The following is a 22,498-nucleotide window of genomic DNA, read 5'->3' as shown; positions in this document are numbered from 1 at the left end:
GAACTCGAACTGTGTATATGAAATAATACAATATTATTCACTGGTGAACCTAATACAATAGAAATAGCCTCTACTCCTTAACCTAGCACTTGAATAGCCATCAGAAACACTGCTTACAATTATGGCATTTAGCTGACACTTTTATACAAAGCAACTTACAATTATGACTGAGTACAACTTGAGCAATTGAAGGTTAACAGCATTTCTCAGGGGCCCAACAGTAGCAGCTTGGCAGTGGTGGGGCTTGAACCAGCAACCTTCCAATTACAAGTCAAGTAACTCCCATTTGTTTAGACTTATTACATTTTGTGTAAGTTTGGGAAATTCACAACATTGTTTAAAACCATAGCACAACTCTTCTAATTCGAAAATTTTGCTTCACATAAATAGTTTGACAAACCACCTGGTTTGCACCTGCATAACCAAGCTCTACCTAAATTGCCAGCAAGCGTCCAATATTAAATGGAGCCTGAACATTTATTTCTACTCAGTTCGCCGATGATTACCAAAATAATTTATACTAGAATTAAAAAAACTCTCATTTGCATACTACAGAACCACTTATGCTGTCATCCACGGTGAGTTTGCGACAAAAGTGTCACAGAAATACAGGAAAACCGGCCTCCTTGTTCCTGACGCTTGGCTAGCGTACCTTACTTTTTGCTAGACCATAATTGGTACTGTGTTGTCTGCGTATTGGCGCGGTACCTTTTCTCCCGGGGAGGGGTTTTGTGCTTCACTCCTCCTTCCATCAATGTAAGAGGCCCTGACGCTGACCGGCTTTGCTGTCGGCCCTCCCTCCTCGGCTGGTCCCTTTCTGGCTTCTACTGCAATGGCGGAGCAACAGCAGTTCTACCTCTTATTGGGGAATCTCATGAACCCTGACAACAGTGTCAGGAAACAAGCAGAGGTATGGGTTATTCTCGCTAAAACGACTTGTGGTTTAAGAACAACGTGTGTGTTTTGGTCATTTACGTGATACCGCTACATGCTACAAGATCTCAGCGTGGCCCAGCCCACGTGTGAAGGCGCAAGTTTTCGGGGCGTCTTGCTCTCTTAGCTTTAGCTACGTCTATAGCTCCTGAAGCGTTATCTTCCTAGATGTCTTTTCTAACCATCTAACAAGCCAAGTTAGATAACAACTATTACCTCACCTTGCTTTGCGTGGCAAACGTAGCTATCGATTTAATTTGGCTAGCTACCTGTGACTTACGTTAGCTGCTTATTTCATTATAACGCAAGTTAGCCGGGCATTGCGAGTTTTGCCAGCTAACCTATCTTATCCGAGTTATTTTAGGCCACGAACCATCTGTGCCATTTTGTAAAGTCTTTGACCACAATCGCACTGACATTTACAGTTGTGACTGGCACTGGTTAGGTTAACGTTAACTTCCAAAAATTCAGTCAGCAGAGGTAGCTAGCTAAGCTAAAGATAACTAAGATGGGAAATGGGAGCTTGAAGTTGCTGGCTACCTAAGCTTATGTAGCTAGCATGCTCGCATTTCAGTAGTGATATTACTATTCTAGCTAGAGAAATATCTGTTGAAATAAACGGTGTAAATAAAGCATGACCTGACCACAATGTCAGGCATAACAATTTAACGCGACGTGTCGCTGAAGTCACAAAAACTGACCAACTCGTTTCTTGATGGCAAACCTAGCTGGCTGGCTACCTAACTTGTGAACAGGCCTTTATTAAGCTGCACACCTAACTGTGAAGTAGCTGCCTACGTTAGCTAACGCAGAAATACAGTTAAAAGCTGATGTAGTCCAAAATACAGTTTACTTGGCAAGTTTAGCAATCCCAGCTACGTTTAGTACGACGCCACCAATACGTTGGTTGGTCAGCAAGCTAAGGGATAGATTTTTTTTTTCCCCCGAATAACTACATCCGGATAGTTATAGTCCTCTACTAATGAGTGTAAACTTTCTTTCCTGCACTCTTACAAGCCAGACTTGGTTGTTTGCCATGGCGATGCAGTGTGGTTATTCTTTTGTTCAACACGGGATAAATCGCGTATCCCCGGTAACGCCGAGCTGCGTGTGGACAAACTGTCCGGCCCGGTCAGTGCATCTTTTCTCTTTGAGTGCTCAGCGCTGTGCATTATAGACGATGCAAGACTGACGTCGCGCTAATTTTAACTCATTTAAAATCCTAGTTCGGCTAACGAAGGATATCCCGGATTAAAACTCTTTGCTTGTTGATGTTGAGAAACTAGCATCAACTTTTTTTGGAATATTGAATGTTTACGCTGCACAAAGCTGACGAGTGTTGATCGATTCATTCTGCTGTAGTTCGCTTCAGTGTTTAACAAATCTGCCTATTGAGTTAACGATTATTTGTCATAAATATTAAAATCTGCAAAATGATTTGATAACATGTTGGGCAATACTAGCTACAAAGTTTGCTAAGAGCGCTTGTGTGGTTAGCTAGCCAGAATACAGTAGTTCACAATCAAAACTGGGCCTATCGTTATATCATTTTTAGCTAGCAAAAAGTTAAATCAGGGGCTAATCTAATCATGCTCATGTCATCATGGGGGTTTCATTGTTCAAATGACCAATTTCTGTTCTGTTTTAATTTTTGTTCAGTTGAGTTTGCCATTTTAATTTTGTTCTATTTAAACCATATTTAATTTTTGTTGATGCCTTTTGAGCGCTCTGCTATGTTTGCAGTTTTCCCCTTCTGTTTCATTTAGCCATATCCTGCTACCTTTTTAAGTTGAGAGTTACAAAAGAAAAGGTAATGAGATGCTCATATGCATCAAGCCATCCCCTGGTGGAGTCTGTGGAGAGACTTGTCCTATTACTCAGCAAGAGTGCACTGTACTCAGTCCATAGTCCAGTGCTGAAGTTCCACATTTTAAAATCTCATTCAGGATTAGCAAGGTTTGGGCAAAATAAGAAAATTGCTTATGTTGCTTTATGCACCCAAATAATGCAAGGGTTTGTGCCATTTTTAATGTAGTCCTTCCACAAGATACAACATTGTGTTGCTTTATTATCACAGAAACTAAAGCAAAGCACCCCGTCAAAGGTGCCATCGTGTGTTGGGGCTCAAAGCTTCTTAAGCACTGTTCCTTTGACATCATCCATGTCTTTAGCCCTTAGAGCCCCTGATGACTGCAAAGTAACTTAAACTAACTTGCTCTTCACAGGGGCCTCAAGAAGTCATGCCTTATTTAAAATTCCAGCTCAAACAAATTAGGTTCTTTTAACTGATTGTGCAGCAAAGACGGTTTCTTTGCTTTTGCCATAATATTAGCCAACATTTGGTAGATAAGTCTGATGGTGGTCATGATGCATTTATTCCACAGGCCAAACTCAGATATAACGATACAGTATTGTAAAGAATGAGGAATGGATAGAGATTTGTTTGCTCATTAGTTGTCAGCTCATTGATTCCTGTGAGGCCTACAAAGCCAGCAACTGTACTTTTGTAGACTTGCACACCAGCCTTCAAAACCCTCGTGTTCAGTTGCTCCACTCAAGAAAAGACGTTCTACAGAGTGGAAAAAATGATGTAGAAAATTTAACAATAGGAATAAAATAATGTGTTTAGAAGGCATGTTTGAAAATATAAACAAGCGTGTGTGTGTGTGTGTCTGTGTGTGTGTGATGCACAGAATCCTCACAGGTTTGGGCCATTCAAAATCCCATTGTTTCAGGAGTTTATTGAATTATTCTACTATATGGTACCAAAGTAAACTAAATTTGGTGAATCATTACTCCTGATTAATTCTATACCAAGTAAAGGAAACCACTGTTAGCTAAACAGTTAAACTTGGACATTAACAGGCTAACTCATATGGTATGCTTAAGTTAGCAAATGTTTTGTCTTTCTGTGCCTGCATAATAACGTTAGTGGATAGCTAGTTAGTTTTACTTATTTAGATGTTTGGAGACTAAAGCTTTGAAGTGTTTGCGAGTGCCAGGGTGTACCAGTGGTTGTTTAAAAAAAATGTACCTGTGGTTGCTCTTCTTGGAAGCATGCATCAAACTGTAGTCAATTCATAAATCATTTGGTTAAATAGCATATCTGGTGTCTCACCAATTTGATTGTTCCCTGGCCTACCAGGAGCGAATGGGTGCAGATGCACACTACCTTATTGGAATTTTAATTGGAAAAGGCTGAATGGAACGCGAGCCCAGGAATTGGCAAATGCCAAATGGCTCAAAGCTGAAAAGTTTATGAAAAATAACATTCAAAAAGACATTAAAAATAATGGAATGTTGAAATGGTAAAGGGGGTGGGGATGGGGGGAATGGCACACTAGTTGAAATTGATGGTTGATAGAAATCCATTTAAATAAGAAGACTATTGATTCCCCCCCTCAGGAAGATTAACTTGTTACAGCAGTATAAGAGTGAGGAAAAGAAATACGAATGTAAAATTCCAGTGTAAGTACAGATTGAGTGGTCAAATTTCAAGTATAATTTAGCACACAGTGGCTGTTGCACTACAAAATTTGTCATGATATGATAAATTATTTATTCAATTTTTGCACAAAATGCCTTTAAACAATCTTTTAAAAAAATTATCTAAATTAATACTGCATAGTAACTAGTAGATAATTTATTGTTTTTAACCATACCACCTGTTCTAAGTGGCTCATTTTTGCAATGTTTTTCCACAGCAAATTTTAATAGGAAATGTCAGAAAATAGAAATATTCTAATGTGTATTTTAATAAGCTTTTTGTGCATCATGATCTGTTTTTTCGTGTCATGCTGTGGTTGAAATCCAACAGCTGTCGTTGGAAATGACTTAAGCCAGTTAATGGACTTTTCTTCAAGACCATGCATAATATTAAAATCTCCAACTTTACATACTCCTCTGTATGGCATATATTCATGTCTCTTTTTGCTGACCACAATACATGTACAAAAGTGGAATAAAAGTTCCCTGGACTTCCAGGTTTGCTGGTGCTGTTTTGAACGTTTATAGACTGTTGGATTGTGGCTGATGCGAAGTATCCTTAATTCTCGACCTCTGAGGCTTCCATCTCTCCTCACTACATATACCAGAATGTCGCATGCAACACAAAAGGCCAGAGAAAAGTGATGGTACTGTACAAATCAGTTACATCAATGAATTGGTGCCATCAGCCTTTCATTAGGTTATGAATTAATTTAGCCATGTTTTGGACATCTCTCCCTACAGAACGATACTGTTCTGATGTGTGCATACACTTTAGTATTGCATATGAACTTATGAAAAGTTATACTTCTCGTCATCCATACATTGAGTTTATGCATTCACTGTTTAGGTGTTTATTTTATAAAATGAAACTAAATATTTACATTCACAGAATATTTAAAGAGTAGTGCAGTATCATCATGCAGGATGACAATACGGCCCGGGCCCCATATGGGGGTGGATAGAATTTTGGCGCAGCACCTGCAAAACATAAATCTGTATTTCTTTGGAACTTTTTTTTTTTTTATTGCTGAAGAAACGGCTGCCTTTAACACCACAAACGTTAACATGGCAGAGCCAAACTTCCTAGTTTTTTTTGGTATCTTAAAAACTAGTTGAAATGACGCCAAATTATTTTTGAAGAAATTATTTAAAAGAAAGAAATAAGGTCAAAGTTGGTTTTGGCAGGTTAGCTTTAATTGAGGGTTAATTGCTTAGGTAATTGATCCAAACCGTCTGATTGGAGCATCTCCTGTGTAATGTATTGACCAGGTGTGTTCTTCAGTCAGCCACTACCATGATCTTCTATGGTATACCAGGTCATTGCATATCACTAATTGACTTGAGCTGCTTACGTAAAGCCTATATGTATAAAACATTTGATTTTGGCACATAGTTGTCCAGATAGAGATGTAAACATGTGCTAATTCCAAGTCTATGCATGTACTCCTTGGTCTGGGGCTAACAGCAGGTTATCAACATCTATAGACAAATCAGCGGGTAGATTATGTATATGATGTGAAAGTTCTCATGTTGCTATTTGGCCTGCGTCCGCAGCCTGACGTGCATATGGACACCACTGCCACGCCACTCCTTGTTTTCTTCTGAGAAGTAAATGTGCCATGTATCTTCTAGCTACAGTTACACACGATGTGTAAACATGAACGGGCCACAGGTTTCATCGTACATCTTAACATGACTGCTGGTCTTTGTCAGGTAAAGAAAGAAGTCTGACTGGCAGTTTAACACCGATTATATTCTGCGTAGGCTGCAGAACCTAATTTGGCTCATCCTAACAGTGAAAAATGAACAGTTTTGGGATTATGCATTGTTTTCCAAGATTATGCTGGTATATTGATGAGTGCAAAAATGAATCTATCAACTTGTCCTGACTAATGACTTTTTAGAGTTCATTTCCCTGAGGGGATCAATAAAGTCTCTTCTCTAGATGTGAAGTAATTTAGTTCATTTTCTGTGTCACACCCTTTGGGGGTGTTTTGGGCCACTTGGAAAGGATTTGTCTCTGCATAATGGTGAATTCCATTGGTTATGGAAAACCTGTTAAGTTCAGCTGCTTATGAACAAGCAGTTGGTGCATGTATGTGGGCAGATGAAAAATGCAGTTTTACTTTAAAGATATGGAGTTGTCTAAATAAAACATTTTATCTTCTCTATATTGCTTGCAGTTTGTTTAAAAGAACAACAGTTCTGCTTAACAAACTAGTTTCTCATAAGCGGTCAACCAATTCAGAATGGGTGGGAATTGGATTTTACACTTTATGCTTTGTTTTGCATCATCGTGGTGATGCTCATCCTATATCTTAACTCATGCTTATCCTACAGTATCATTCTCTGTTCAAAACCCTTACACTTAATCAGATTTTTATTTAAAATAATTTTTTTTTTCCTTCCTTTTTTATGTAGGAAACATATGACACCATCCCTGGAGCAACAAAGATCACATTCTTGTTGCAGGCAATCCGTGATGCATCCGCTGCGGAGGAGGTATGTAATATCTATTTGGTCGGTTTAGCTTCAGGATTCATGGTTTTGTGCAGGTCCCAAATCATATGAAAAATGACAGATAGCAGCATGGCTTTTAAAAGGCTAAAAACTCATCAAACAATATCATTTTAAATGCCACAGGAAATTGGGCAAAGAAAAGACTACACAGAGATGGCATGATACCATTTTTTTTCTGTACTTGGTGTCTTCTGATATCAATACCAATCCAGTATATTTTTCGCATTAAAACCACTGTGAAAGAGGTTATATTTTTGCAGATATGCATAAAAAAAAAAAAGATTAGTCTTGTAAACAATGTTTGTGTTTTAAAGCGTTGAATTTTTTCCTTCCATTGCCATACAGTGTCACAGTGATTTGAGACTTGACTTGGACTCTAGATTAGATCTAGATCAGCTGCAGTAACATGAGATCATGGGGAGCACATCTGCAGCTGCTGTCATTTGTGAGCTTTGGCTCTTAACCTTTAGGCTATAAAGCCAAAACAAAAGAATGTCTACATGCAAGTTGTACGGTATCAAAATAAAGGATGCTTGATTGTCCATGTTTAATCACGTACTTCAAAAGCACCCAGATAGGTCACTTGGTAATGTGAAAGACGAGTTGAACTATGGAAGCGCCTATGGATGGTTAGATAGCAGATGCTGAGACATGTTTGTTAATGTTAGCTTGTTACCAGTTTTGTAACTAATGGTGATTAACTTGGTTAGATTGGCATTCACTGTATATTTTTGGAAAGATGAGTGATGGCTTGTCGCACTTGTCGCAGAGAGTGCTGCCTTTACCATTATTACAAAAAATGGTTCAGCAGCTCACATTCCTCTGCCATCATGCGCAGGCTATCAGTTAACATCAGCTACTGGCAGGTTACATGGTTACAAAATTATTAGGCTCTTACACCTAATAATAGCCTGCAACATTAGCTTAGTCAGTTCTTCTCCCAAAACCTTTTTGATTCCAGATGGGTTTTACTACATATAAAAATGTTGACTACATCGTCCATATTGGAGTACTGTGACTTCTCAACCTAATTCCTTTTCCATATTGTTAATCTATAGGGTGTTTGAGTTTATCTAGTGCATAAAAAAGGCCAAAACATTGATTCTAGACTGAGAAGAGGTGTGGAAGTCTACATCCAGGGCCATCCCAGACCAATGCCCATTACTGAATCCATAATGCAGAACTTTTCATGTAACCTGCCTTTGCAAAATGCATTAATACATCATTTCCTTAGATATCACATGAATAGTTGAATTCCTTATATACAGCAATATATGCTGAATATATATGCAGCACATTTGCTGAAAATGTGTAGTACTGTACAAGATTTGCCCTATAAACTCATTTCATGGACAAGCACGCTCTGCAGTGAAACAGAACATCTTGCAGCCAGAGAGACAACTCTCCAGCATTATGTGCAGACACATTGTCATCACTATGTGGGGACACTTAATGAATTTTGCTTCCTGATTTCCTTGCTTCCTACAGGTTAGGCAAATGGCGGCTGTGCTCCTGCGACGGTTGCTGTCCTCATCTTTTGAAGAAGTCTATCCAGGCCTAACACTGGACATTCAGACTGCCATCAAGACAGAGCTGCTCGCCTGTATCCAATTGGACGGTTCATCCAGTATCCGTAAGAAGGTCTGCGATGTAGCTGCGGAGCTGGCCCGCAATCTTCTTGGTTAGTTGGACACACTTACCACCCCTCTTGTGCTATGGGTCAAATTTACCAAACCATTTACCATGTCTTTCTCTGTATGGTATTGGTGACTTGGTCAGAGACTTTTTGGCCTACAAGTCTGGGTATGCATTTTGGTTCATTAGGGCTTACAGTACTTTTCAAATTGATTGGACTGATTTTTTTTTTTTTTTTTTTTCCTCCCCCCATTGGCATCATCAAGATGATAATGGAAACAATCAGTGGCCAGAAATTCTCAAATTTCTGTTTGAATCGGTCAACTCGCAGAACGTGGCTCTGCGGGAAGCCGCACTTCATATTTTCTGGTGAGTGGATCATTTCCTGATGATGTGGTTATGTCTCCATCTCCTTTTGTGTAGGTTGTCGGACCTTTTTTGTTCTAAAGCGTGTTCTAACTGAATGCTTCTGGGGTGTTTTGAGATGCTCTTTGATTTGGATTAACCCTACCGTTTCTTTTTGTGCATCCAGGAATTTCCCTGGTATCTTCGGTAACCAGCAGCAACACTATATGGACGTCATCAAGCGCATGTTGGTACAGTGCATGCAAGACCAGGAGAACCCACAGGTCTGTTTTAATACAATTTCAGAAGATATTATTGGAGAACAGGCTTTCAATGTGGTGTGCTGTTCAAAGGATTTTTTTTATATATATATACGATTGACGAGTGAATGGGGCTGCTGGAGATGTCACTGTGCACCCTGATGTATCTTTACAAATTCAGTGCTGCATTTGATTCCGTTCCTCTACTGCATAGATTTCCAATTCTGCCCAATGTCTTGGTCTCCCTTCACATGAAGACTGACATGGCTCTTTGAGGGAGACTTGCTTCCTTTGTGACTTTATGCATGTCGTAGCACCCAGCATGTTCCAAACATGCCCTACTAGGTTATTTTATTTACAAATGGCTTAAAGGATGCTTTCCAGAGGAAGGGATGTTGAGTTTGAACCTGTGCGGTCAGTGAGAACTCTTGTTCAGAGAAGCCTACACTGCAAACACCCCAGTACTAAATTAACACCTACAGTCCAGCTGGATGCTGTAAATGTTGATGCAGCTGTGGAATAACTGCTTTGTGCAGCAGAGTTAATTTCCACAGCATGGCTAACTTTTAAATGTGAGCTACTTGGCTCTGTAGGTTGGTTCATAAAGTGTGGCTATATGACAAAAAATATGAAGGTGAATTACTGAAGTCATTGCAATCATGTTTTTAACTGATTGTACATGGGGCAAGTGGGTCAATTTCAAAATATAAGTGATTATTTTTTTTCCCTTATCTTGGCTTCAGTTATCTGACTGCAAGACCCCCCAAAGTTACCCGTGAATTGACAGATTTGACATCTCTGTGATATTTGGACACATTTAAAAATAGATTGTTAAAATGCATTAATTCTATTTGCTTTTTTTCTGAAATATGTAGTAGTAAACTACCAAATTTGTGTACTAATCTTTTATCTGAACATGGCTTTGACGACCCCTTTAAGTTGCAGTATGTTCCGTTATGTGCTTGTATATGATTGTGCTCAGATTCTGTGTGGTTCTGTTGAGCTTATTACCTCAGCAATGTGAACTGCAAGCAGAAATCATTCCTCAGTTTTTTTGTGGGGAAACCCTCGTGTCTCACATTGCAGTTGTGTTTTAAATCTTCAGATTCAGACCCTGGCTGCACGAGCCACAGCATCCTTCATTCTGTCCAACGAGAGTAATATGGCACTGCTGAAACACTTCTCAGACCTCCTTCCTGGCATACTACAGGTGAAGGGCAATGTGAACACAGACCTGCCTAAAACAAACTTAATTCGGTCTAGTTTCAAGTTTGGTTTGTTTGTCACATACATAGTCATACACTTGCACTACAGGTGAAGGGCAGGGTGAGCATGTACAAAAGACACGCACACAAATCTCTCTCTCTCTGTCTGAGTTGGTTGAAGTCCTAATTAAGCTGTTTGCTGATGGTCATGCCATTTATCTCTTACCTTCTCTAACTGCTCACCTTAATGCAGGCAGTCAATGAGTCCTGTTACCAAGGTGATGACTCCGTGCTGAAGTCTCTGGTAGAAATTGCAGACACTGCACCTAAATATCTGAGGCCAAACCTGGAGGCTGCTCTACAGCTCTGTCTCAAGGTATGTGCATAAACATTGGTCTTTTGTATTTTGTTTTACTGTGCTATGTTGGTCATCAATACTGATACTAAAATCAAGCATTTCGTTGATTTAATTTCAGTTTCAAATTGAAAACTTTTGCCCTTAAAATAGACATGCTTTGTGTCTTGTTATACAACTGTGTACATGCAGACTCTTAAGTGTGTTCAAATGTATTTTATTTTCATGACGTGCTTAAAAGATTTGTCATTGTAGTGTGTGGCTTCATTTATTGCAAATGTTGAGTTAGGAAACTTTTTTTTTTTTGGAAACTTTAGTTTCTACATCTACTGGCTCTTGCATTACTTTGCACGCAGGATGGTCAGTCAGTTTTTACAAATAGAGTGCCAATAATGGTTTGTATCAGCCTTATGTTTCAATTATTAAGTGTCTTTAAAACAAGTCCACAAATCTTTACAAAGAGTAAAGGTTATACGAGGTCATGCTTGTTATAGCTGTGACCAATGTTCCAGTTTCCTGATTTGTGGGTTTTGTTCGTACCTCTTTATGACTTCTGCATTTTAAGAGTTGCTTCACCCAAGGGTGCTTGAGTATTCTATTGAAAGGAAGAACACTCAGCAGAGACATCAAGAACAGTGTACTGCATGTGGCTGAAATGGCTGTGCAAATAAATTTTGTGCCTGGTGGTTCCTTGAGGCAGCTCTCATGCTGCTCATCGAGGCTGTAATTACAGGCAGACATTGACTTCTGTGATGTAATGCTTGAGAGCTGCTTACCTCCTATGGCTTTCAGAGCCCGGTCACAGAAACATTGAGAACTTGTGAATTGGTTGTGTTGTTCTGGCCTTGGTATGTCTGTCAAGCTCGTGGTATAAAGTGGCAGCAATGTATGTTCCATAGAAAGATTTAAGGGAGAGCGTTGGTGAAATCTGAAACCACTCCCTTTTATCTAATGCTGCACTGTTTGGGAACTGTATGGGTGTCTGAAATCTTGATTAAGCTCTCCTTGTCTACCATAACGTAAATGTGCTGCTGCACATGATAACCATGTGAAACTCCTAATTAGTAGTTTTCTTATGTGTTTTTAGCTTTGTGGGGACACCAACCTGACTAACATGCAGAGGCAGTTGGCTTTGGAAGTTATCGTCACTCTGTCGGAAACAGCTGCCGCCATGCTGAGGAAACACACTGCCATAGTGGCCCAGAGCGGTAAGAGCTTGGCTCTGATGTCACCGCCATTTTATGGGATCTTGGGCTGAACAATATGGACAATGTACTCTGAGGCATTGTTTTCAAACCAAATAGCTGTATGTCCCAAGCAGAGGGAAAACAAATGCACCAATTTTTTCCCCCCTGATTTTTACACTCAAACTGCCTTTGTCTCAGTGAAAAAAAGTTATCTGGTTGTGTACCATTTTATCTTAATACAACAGCAGTTACTTGCTGAATTGAGTTCTAAACAGTGAGTGCCATGGTACAGGGGTGCACAGAGAATTGAATGGAATTCTGGGTTTGCATATGCTGGTCTCTTCTATATGCCAATAAGGATACACAAGAGTTAAGGGCCATAGAGAACCAGTTCATCCTATTTGTTTGCCACATTTAGCTTAAAGCCATCGTTGTGACATTTTGTATTCATGGGTAAAGCTGGCACCTGATGGTAGATCGTCGCACAGAAAGCAGGACATGGGACGGAACAATAGTGTGCAGTGGGCTGGATTCATAGAGCTTCGGTGTTTTGTCTATAACCTCCTCTTGCTGCATTTGTCTCCTTGCTGTCTTTTGGTTATAATGCGGCGGAGCGGTTGTTCGTTGCTGGCCATTTTGTTGATCTTAGACTGTTGCATCTCTGAGAGTGTTATGATGTAATGCTTCAAAATGGTTAGACATGCTTTAAAAAATTGTGGCAATTTGTGCCTTTTTACAGCCACCGGAGAGACTCTAGCCTCAGCCAACCCTGAATACTAACCGTGCTGCTTAGCAAAGGCCATAATACCACCCCAACCACTTGGACCAATTCTGTGATGTTTTCACTTCCACCAATACTTTGTTCCATTTTGTTAACCAGACTTCATTTTTTCTAACTCCATGTACCTTACAATAGGCAACATGCTCTTCTACTGAAAAGTCACAAAAGTATTTTTTCCACCAAACAACTAAACTTCTCTAACTAAACCAGCTAAAAAAAAGGGAAAAGGGAAGTCAAAACCATAAATGAGAACTTTAAATATAAGCAATGTAACATCGACAAAGAGAAAACAATCCAGGCTTGAAACAAGATGTTAATGGTCTAGAGCCAGAGTGTAGCACAAACAAAGGAGTCTTTTGCAAGGTCCACAAAAACTGCTTTTTATCCAGTACTGTGGATTGTCCTCTGGCTTTCCAAATCAAGTTGGGTGGAGTCCTTAGGCCATGGTTCCCTCCCGTTCCACAACCTTGGCTTCTAGCGATAGAGGGCTGTAACACCACCACTCATAGACAACTAATGGAACAGTGTTGGATACAGATGCATGCCTCAGTTAATGAATTTTCAGGTTTGTTTTTGTTCATTTAGAAGGACCTGTTTCTCTTCAAGAAAGTTATTTAAATGAATGCTTTTTGGTAAGTTTCTTTTTTTTTTTTTTTATCTTATCTAGTTCCTCAGATGTTGTCCATGATGGTGGACCTGGAAGAGGATGATGAGTGGGCAATGGCAGATGAGCTTGAAGATGATGACTTTGACAGGTATAACAGTTCATTGCCATGTGTGTATTTCTCCACCAATCCCTAAAGGGGGGGGGGGGACAAGCCGTTTTTGATGTGCATGCTCTGCAAAACGTTACTAGAAGTAACACAATTTGTGAATACTGAGCACGCATGTAAATGATCTTGCAAGCTTAATGGGCTGTTACTAATGCAGTGAAGCCACGTAGCGAAAAATGCAGTTTGGCTACGCCATCCTCACCCAGTAGAGAAGCCGCTCTGGGGGTTGTACAATATAAAGATAACATTTAAGATATAAGGTTCCGTCTTACCAGTGCTGGTTTTGTGACGACCACCACTGCATGTCATTTTTTTCCCCCAGTAATGCTGTGGCTGGTGAGAGTGCCCTGGACAGAGTTGCCTGTGGTCTAGGAGGGAAAATGGTGCTACCCATGATTAAGCAACACATTATGCAGATGCTGCAAAACCGTAAGGGTTTTAAACTAGACACATTTTCCAAAGTGATCATTCTCTTATCAATGCTCCATAACGCACGGCACTTGATAACTTTTCAAAGACCTTCTCCTGCCTTTCTGATGCTGTGTCTTTGCACTGTGCTATATGGATGATTTCTTTCCATCCCTCCCACTTCCAGCTGACTGGAGGTACAGGCACGCTGGGTTAATGGCGCTCTCTGCCATTGGTGAGGGCTGCCATCAGCAGATGGAGTCAATTTTGAATGAAATTGTCAGCTTTGTTCTGCTCTTTTGCCAGGATCCTGTGAGTATTGCAACTTTTCAGTTGCCTGTTGATTTTTTAACTTTTTGGTTTTCTTGCAGTATAAACTAGAGGCACATGAGGTCATGTAGTATTTCACTCTGAAGAAGCTATTCAAATACTTTGGCCCAGTGTATTATCTGTTGGGGAATGTGATTTAAGGGCATATCCCTATGCAGTGCCATGACTGTCTGCACTGCTGATGGCCCTCGTCTTCCTCGCCCTTCCTCTTTTTCAGCACCCAAGAGTTCGATATGCTGCTTGCAATGCCATTGGTCAGATGGCCACAGATTTTGCCCCTACCTTCCAGAAGAAGTTCCATGACAAGGTACCACCTTGGTTGCCACTTTTAAAGAAAATACTTTAACTCTCTTGTGAACTTCCACTTATGTAGCACCTTTCTCAGTACCCAAGGACACTTTACAATTACACTCTACACGCTATGCAGTTACGCCAGCATCAACACACCGGTGACCCTTGTAAATGAGTCAAAAGTTTGGCCAGGGAAGCTTATTTCAGATGTACACACTCTGACAGTTGCATTTGGCCTATAGACTGAAAAATAACAATTTACAAATGATGTTTTACACACCACCATCTGAGAGAAATTTCTGTGAATTGTAAAATGCATCTGAGAATTCTCTTACTGTGATCTTGAGACTAGAGGATGCACTGCTATCAATTGATATCGGAACTGGCACCTATTAAATGGGGTGTGTCTGTATTTGGCTTTGTAGATGCGCTGTTTAAGGCTGAAAAGTCACAACAAAAAGTACTTCATGTGACACACAATTGTAATCCTACTACTTTGGGCAAACAAATTTTCAAAAATTAAGACTTGATATTTAATGTCCAAACAAATATTCCACAAACCAATACCCAGAGTATTCAGATGTCAGCTGTGCGTTCAGGGCATCCCTGTACTGAGTACAGTCATGCACTCTCCCCTTGCAGGTCATCTCCGCCCTGCTGCAGACCATGGAAGACCAGTCGAACCCCCGCGTTCAAGCCCACGCGGCTGCAGCTCTGATCAACTTCACGGAGGACTGCCCCAAAGCTCTCCTCATTCCCTACCTGGACAGTCTGGTTCAACACCTCCACGTCATCATGGTTGCCAAGCTCCAGGAGGTCAGTCATGAACTCTTGGCATCCTTTGTAATATGCTTGCAATAGGAATGTGCTTATTCTGTACTGAGGTATTAGGCATGTGCTAGGAAGTAGGTGAATATGGCAAAGTTTATGTGAAGGTGTTTGAGGTGCGTTATGTTTCATAATTTTTAGTTTGAAGGATATCCTCAAATTGGATTAGACAAAACACACCAGCAAATCTCATTTCTGATCATTCGGTTCAAGTTTAGATGATCAATACAGTTTAATGGCAGTAAACCATCTTTTATGCGGTTTATTCTGTTTGCCTCTTTCTTCAGTAAACTTAATATTTAGCTACTACCCAGCTATTAACTGTATCATTTGGGTCCTGGGTCTTGAAAATTGTATGCCTGATGCATATTTTAAGTGTGTGAAACTAAAACTGTATAGTAGTAGTTTTTTTTTTTTTTTTTTTTTTTTTTTCGCCCTCTCCAAATCTTAATGCTAATAACTGACTGATACTCACTCAAATATGATGCATCTATGGACAAACTTATTTTTGGGTTTCCTAGCTGATTCAGAAAGGCACCAAACTGGTGCTGGAGCAGGTGGTGACTTCAATTGCTTCAGTGGCTGACACGGCTGAGGAGAAGTTTGTGCCGTACTACGACCTTTTCATGCCCTCTCTTAAACACATCGTGGAGAATGCCGTTCAGAAGGAGCTTCGTCTGCTCAGGGGCAAGACTATCGAGTGCATCAGTCTGATTGGACTGGCTGTGGGCAAAGAGAAGGTGTGGGTCGCATGTCTTTTACATTTGTGGGGTTTTTTTTTGTTCATCACTGGATTTGATTAGTGACCCTGTTAATTTGCAGCCTGCCTGTTGCTTCTAAATTAAATACTGCTACAGTTTGATATTGTTAGTATTAACAGAACATTTGCCAAGTATGGTCAAAAGAGGTGGAGGAATGTTGGCACAGGTTATAACTTTATCTGCTCAAGTTTACCAAACAGGAATAAGCAGGAAAAGAATGCTATTGATTTGAGCAAGGAGGAACAGGAAATAATTTATTGCATGCAAGGCAATAATTTAATAACGATACATAAATAGGTATTTGAGTATGTATTTGTAATGATGGGAATTGTAATGGTCAGTGTTCCTGGTTGGTTCTCCATCCTCAAGATCATTGCATATGGTCTTAATAAGCCCAGTTGATGGAGATGTGATTAGAAAAAAGTCACAGGACTATCTTGAGGGAAAAAAATCCTATAATTTGTTGTTTAGGTCTATAGCCCATCGGTCTGCCATGCTAATTTTCTTGTGTTGTAGTTCATGCCTGATGCATCAGCTGTAATGCAGTTACTCCTGAAGACACAGACTGACTTCAATGACTTGGAGGATGATGATCCACAGGTCAGTGATCTAACCTCTAGTAAAATTCCTGTGAGCTTGTATTTGTTTTGTACCATATACAATAGTTGGCAATTAGTTGGACTAGTTTTTGAACACTGATTAAGGGTGATCAGCCCACCGACATCAATGCACTGTGGTCCTTGTGTAACCATCACTTCAGTAGTTAAAATGATTTTAACATGATGGACCCTGCACAGTTAAGAAGGGGGGGAAATATCCTAGGTGTTTCAGTGCCAGGTGTTGCCAGTACTGAGCATACACTGATCCACGCTGCTGGTCTGACTATTCTCAATGAAATAATTGGTGATTTTTAAATATCTGACCTCACAATGATTCATTTACAGTCTAGGATTCACTGCATTCTAATCTCAGGTTTTGTCATGGTTCAATTTGATTTAGATTATTTTTGGATTGAGATTTTGAGATTGATTGATTGATTATATATGTGAAGGAACCATTAACACAAGAAAAACGTAGACAAAAACAATGTACTTGCTTGTTTTGTGCCCCCCCCCCCATAAAAAATAGTACAAGCTATATGAATAAAATTATAATTAATTTAGAATAAATTCTAACGCTCAAAAATAATTTGAATCAGTTTTCACAGGGATGTAGCAGGATGTTTCAATGCTTTTATTAAACCCACAGTCATAAGTATTGTATAAATCTCCAGATCTCCTACATGATTTCTGCATGGGCCCGGATGTGTAAAATCCTAGGGAAAGAGTTCCAGCAGTACCTGCCTGTGGTTATGGGCCCGCTCATGAAAACGGCCTCCATCAAGCCCGAAGTAGCCCTCTTGGATAGTAAGTCATAGTTGCCAAGCTTTGTTAAGCATCTTACCATGTGCAGTGTGACCATCTCACCACTGAATGCAAGTTTCTCTCAATTAATGTTTTCTTCTCAGCTCAGGACATGGAGAACATGTCTGAAGATGATGGATGGGAGTTTGTGAATCTGGGAGACCAACAGAGCTTTGGAATCAAGACTGCTGGATTAGAAGAGAAGGCTACAGCTTGTCAGATGCTGGTGGGTGCTTGAGTTGTACATTTAATGGACACCACTTCCACCTGAGGCGTTTTTATTTAAATTGAGTTACGTGAAATGTGGATGTGGATGTGCTGATTAGCATTTATCCCAGATCAAAGTGATTTTAATGTTGAGTCCAAATCTAATTTTGTTTTCCAGGTAATAATGCTGCATAGTTAAAGTATAATTATAATAAAGTTAGTAAAATTTGGTCCCAAAGTTCCATGGCAAAGACATGTCAGATGCACCAATTGTTGTAGTAATTCCAACAGTTGTACCCTTTTCAGTGAAGTATTGGACTATATACAAATTTTCTGTCTTCTCTCGTAGGTCTGCTATGCCAAGGAGCTGAAGGAAGGTTTTGTGGAGTACACAGAGCAAGTAGTGAAGCTAATGGTCCCTTTGCTAAAGTTTTACTTCCATGATGATATCCTTTACTTGCCTTGGGTCCTATAGTTTTCTTTTGTGGATATTTAAGAGGCATTTGCCTCTCTGCTACACTTCACCCCAATTAATTGGTTAGTCATAGGAACCTATTTTTCAAAGCTTGTTTGTTCCTTAACCCCACCCCCTCACGTGTGCGAGTAGCCGCCGCCGAGTCTATGCCATTGTTGCTGGAGTGCGCACGCGTGAGGGGTCCCGAGTACCTCACACAGATGTGGCACTTCATGTGCGACGCACTCATCAAAGCCATTGGCACTGAGCCTGACTCAGACGTGCTGTCAGAGATCATGCACTCTTTTGCCAAGGTACCTTTTTTCTTTTGAAGTGTTTTTTTTTGCCCCCCTTTGTTTACTCCCTGCTCCACTGAGTATGATTTGGTTCTTTAAATGCAGGCAAGACCATCAGTTGTCTTTTTAAACGTGATTGTAAAGGTTGCATATTGATTAGCACAAGCTGCACTGATAACTGCAGTTATCAACTTTTTTTTTTTCCTTTTGTTCTTTTAACAAGCGATCAAATGAAACGGCCTTAAGATTACACATTTTGCTAATAACTGAAAATTTGGAGTTTGACACACTTCCGTCATGCATGTTGTGTACATTGCACTTTTTTTGTGTGTCCTTGATTTGACATGTTTCAGCTCCTACTCAATGGAGACCAACAAGGACAGAATCTACACAATTTATTTGCCAGTTTTTCATTTCTCACCTAATTGCCAGAGTTGGTATAGCATCATGATGGTCCAGAAATTAAAAAAGGCCTTACAGGGCCTTTAATGTGCCACAGCCCATTTTCTGAATTTTTTTTTTTTTTTTTTTTTTTTACATTTGTTTTTCATTGATGCATGCTTGTCTTAATATAGTTCCCATGAAGTACAGATGTTTGATTAAATTCTAGAAAAAAATAAGGTTCTTGTCTCTTCCATGCTCCAGCCACCATTCCTGCTTTTTGAGAAATGGGATTTGCGGATTTACTGCAAGTGTTTTCTTTTCCTCCCCCGCTGATATACACATGTACAGTGTATCGAGTTGATGGGAGATGGCTGTCTGAATAATGAACACTTTGAGGAGCTGGGTGGCATCCTGAAGGGTAAATTGGAGGAGCACTTTAAGAACCAGGAACTCAGGCAAGGTACAGCCAGGCAATCAATTATTCTCTAAACCAATTTCTTATTTCTCCCTAAGTTCTCAATAATCAATTCTCTTGGCTTTTCTTGTGCAGCCAAAAGACAGGATGAGGACTATGATGAGCAAGTTGAAGAAACATTACAAGATGAGGCAAGTCCTGAATTGCACCATTTAATATAGTGTACGCAACGCAATTCCAAGGTGCTGGTTAAATTGCACTTTGCTATAACTAATATCACTATCTTTTGCAGGATGAGAATGATGTGTACATTCTTACCAAGGTGTCGGACATTTTGCACGCAGTGTTCAGCAGCCACAAGGAGAAAGTTCTTCCTTGGTTCGAGCAGCTGCTTCAACTTATAGTTAATCTTATAGTAAGTATAATGTTTACTAACCATTCTTTAAGTATCTTACCTCACCCAGATGATATCTAGTTCATTTGTATTTGTTAATTTGCAATGACCTGCATGATTATTTTTGTAGCCTGCTTAAATTCTTGTTGCACAAATATGGTGAATCTGAAGTATAATTGTAGAACATTTTTGTATTTATAATGGATTTTCTTGGGGGGGGGCACTTCTTTATCCACAAAAGTATTTTTCTTTAAGCTTGCAATCCTAGCATAGTATTGAGTTTGAAATTTCCAGTGTCTATCAAGTCCTTGATTGCTTTAGTGATGTTTCTGTTCATTCTTGCTCTTTGCCCAAGCTGTGTGATAGCACTCTGGTACTGTTTCATGATATCAAAAATAAATGTATAAGTGCATTGGACCATTCTCTTTTTGGCTTGGCACTACTTGCACTAGGTAGAAAGCTTTGTATCCCCCACTACCACAACATTAAAGATCTGATATCAACTGCACATGCTATTTTCTGGTATTGTGCATCTGTGGACAAGGTGGCAAATCAAAATTGACTGTTCATTCACAGATATTGAGCATCCATCTTTAATCCAGCTGGACAAAGAAATGGTCATTTAAAGAGTTGATTACTCTGGTACTGGAAAAAATTATTTACAAACACCCCACCCCACTTCTCCTACAGTGTCCACATAGACCCTGGGCAGACAGACAATGGGGTCTGTGCATTTTTGATGATGTGATCGAGCACTGCAGTCCCTCTTCGTTCAAGTATGCAGAGTACTTCTTGCGGCCCATGATGCAGTCTCTTTGTGACACCAGCCCTGAGGTTCGGCAAGCGGCTGCCTACGGCATCGGAGTCATGGCCCAATTTGGAGGCGAGAGCTACAGGCCCTTCTGCACAGGTGAAATACGTTCATAGGGTTGGGTTCATTTAAAAAAAATCAGTTTTGGACTTTAAAAGGCATGTTACCTTTTGCTCATGATATGAAATGAGTTCTTTTAAAATCCCAGGAATACCTTGTTTTAGTATGAATTATTCATTTACCTGCCTTATGGCTGGACTACATTTGGCCTATATCTTTTTAGGTCTAGTGTCATGCATTTTGCTCAGTTCATTTTGATTGAAAGCCTTTTCAGAGGGCTTGGACTAAGACTGCTATCCCTGTCCTTGGCTGGTAAGAAGCTGCACTTTTCCATTTTCAGAAGCCATTCCTCTCTTGATTGGAGTGATTCAAGCTGCAGATTCTAGAGCCAAGGAGAATGTCAATGCAACAGAGAACTGCATCTCAGCTGTTGGCAAAGTTATGAGGTATCGACCAGAATGTGTCATTGTCAACGAGATCCTTCCTCATTGGGTTTCATGGCTGCCACTGAATGAAGACAAAGAGGAGGCTGTACACACATTTAATTATCTTTGTGATCTTATTGAAAGGTGAGTCCCGTTTTGTGGGCCTGTATTTGGAGTTTTGGTTTATGCTTCACCATTGATTATCATTCATGTAATGTTTTGTATTTCCACAAAAGCAACAATCCTGTTGTTCTTGGGCCCGACAATGCAAATCTTCCCAAGATTTTCCTCATCATTGCTGAAGGGTTTGCTAATGAGTCTATCAAAGGTGACGATGATTGCAGCAAGAGACTGGCGAATGTCATCCGTCAAGTACAAGTTAGTCTCCTCAGTCAACCCCTTGTTCGTTCGTACTATATTCATTCATTTAACCAATATATCTTTAGATAATGAGATGAAGTACCAATGACTGATGCCTCAGTCTCAGTGTCTGACACTGAATGATGTTTATACGTCAAACCTTCAGGTTTCTGGAGGACTATGGACACAGTGTGTATCAGCCCTTAATGAAACGCACCAGAAGGCCATTCAGGATCTCCTCAACACAGCATGAGTGATGCTCTACTCCTCTGACCATCTTGTGAGAGAACTCGACTGGAAGTCCTCTTAAAAACCCTCCCCCACACCCACACGTGATGAAACTGTAGCATGACTTGATTGTAGGGCTCAGTGGGCCTTGTATTCAACTCCCCCCATATAAAAGACTTCCCTCTTTGTAGAAGAGACCTTCTTTGCTCATTTGAGTGAAAGTGGGGAGGTGAAGACAGCCATTGTCATTAGATGTTGAGGTATTTCCAGTGTAGAAACCATACTTTCTTCCCTTTTGGGTTACCTCAGTTCTGTCGTTGCATCTTAATGTCTTTTAAGATCACAAACTGAGGATGAGGATCATCTGGGTCTGACCTGCATTTAGGCCCCTGTCACTGGGGTGACAAACCTTGCAAAAACTTGTTGAACCTGTGCCAAAAGTGTACGGGCGACAGGTAATACCACTCATTGCTATCTTGTGTGTGGTGGGTGTGGTTAGTTTTGTTTTGTTTGTTCTGTTTTTTGCCTTTTTGTGCATTTAAAGTTTGTTTTCCAGTTTTCAGTGGATTCTAGTGAATAGCAGTGACTTTGGGGAAGTGGGGTTGAAGAAATCTGTTGGCCTTATCAGGCAATTGTGTGATGGCTAACAGTGTCCTGTCATTGGTTTACTCACTCCATGATACGAAAATAAAAATATTACAGGTAAGGTATGACTGGTTGGTGATTTTATTTAGATGTAGTGTTGCCATACCAAACACACCTTGTCCAGTGCTCATTTTCAAGACCAAGTCTGGTCCTGGACTTCATCATTCCTTGTAGTTAATTAAATGATCAATGTAACTGGTTGGCCATTTTGTCACACCTGACTCCTAGGAAAAGGGAGGGTGGAATCTGTAGGATCTGGTCAGTGATTTTGAATACCTCTGGTCTAAAGGCTTCAGTATAAATAAGTGAGATTTG

General features: G+C 40.1%; 1 protein-coding gene and 1 non-coding gene across 3 annotated transcripts; both read left to right on the top strand.

The window, feature by feature from the left end:
* The first annotated feature begins 755 nt into the window (after positions 1 to 755).
* On the top strand, positions 756 to 22,244 carry kpnb3 (karyopherin (importin) beta 3). Of its 2 annotated transcripts, none has more exons than XM_027006148.3 (26): positions 756 to 910; positions 6,844 to 6,924; positions 8,431 to 8,623; positions 8,844 to 8,946; positions 9,110 to 9,206; positions 10,288 to 10,392; positions 10,641 to 10,763; positions 11,830 to 11,950; positions 13,378 to 13,465; positions 13,806 to 13,912; positions 14,079 to 14,203; positions 14,439 to 14,528; positions 15,155 to 15,328; positions 15,862 to 16,080; positions 16,618 to 16,701; positions 17,375 to 17,507; positions 17,609 to 17,730; positions 18,061 to 18,157; positions 18,307 to 18,479; positions 19,194 to 19,305; positions 19,396 to 19,451; positions 19,553 to 19,675; positions 20,345 to 20,564; positions 20,866 to 21,094; positions 21,187 to 21,328; positions 21,477 to 22,244. In XM_027006148.3, the coding sequence occupies exons 1-26, from the start codon at positions 833 to 835 to the stop codon at positions 21,561 to 21,563; spliced, it is 3,282 nt and encodes a 1,093-aa protein (XP_026861949.2). In that variant the 5' UTR covers positions 756 to 832; the 3' UTR covers positions 21,564 to 22,244. The 2 variants fall into 2 exon arrangements, with proteins under 2 accessions (XP_026861949.2, XP_081557612.1); XM_081701486.1 differs by having other exon boundaries at positions 21,187 to 21,352.
* LOC113574959 (small nucleolar RNA SNORA84) lies at positions 11,421 to 11,555 on the top strand. Its single transcript, XR_003410365.1, has one exon. It is a non-coding gene; the product is annotated as a small nucleolar RNA SNORA84 (small nucleolar RNA).
* Positions 22,245 to 22,498: the final 254 nt, after the last annotated feature.

Source organism: Electrophorus electricus, chromosome 18 (assembly GCF_041902795.1).
Source record: "Electrophorus electricus isolate QZ-2024a chromosome 18, ASM4190279v1, whole genome shotgun sequence".
Lineage (NCBI taxonomy): Eukaryota > Metazoa > Chordata > Actinopteri > Gymnotiformes > Gymnotidae > Electrophorus > Electrophorus electricus.
The sequence above is the reverse complement of the archived record's forward strand: the minus strand, read 5'-3'. Positions and strand labels throughout refer to the sequence as shown.

Excerpts from the sequence above, each read along its gene's own strand:
- kpnb3 (XM_081701486.1), top strand. The coding sequence starts at position 833 with ATGGCGGAGCAACAGCAGTTCTACCTCTTATTGGGGAATCTCATGAAC. Across the intron at positions 8,624-8,843 it reads GCTGGCCCGCAATCTTCTTG|ATGATAATGGAAACAATCAG; the intron begins GTTAGTTGGACA and ends GGCATCATCAAG. Across the intron at positions 13,913-14,078 it reads TATGCAGATGCTGCAAAACC|CTGACTGGAGGTACAGGCAC; the intron begins GTAAGGGTTTTA and ends TCCCACTTCCAG.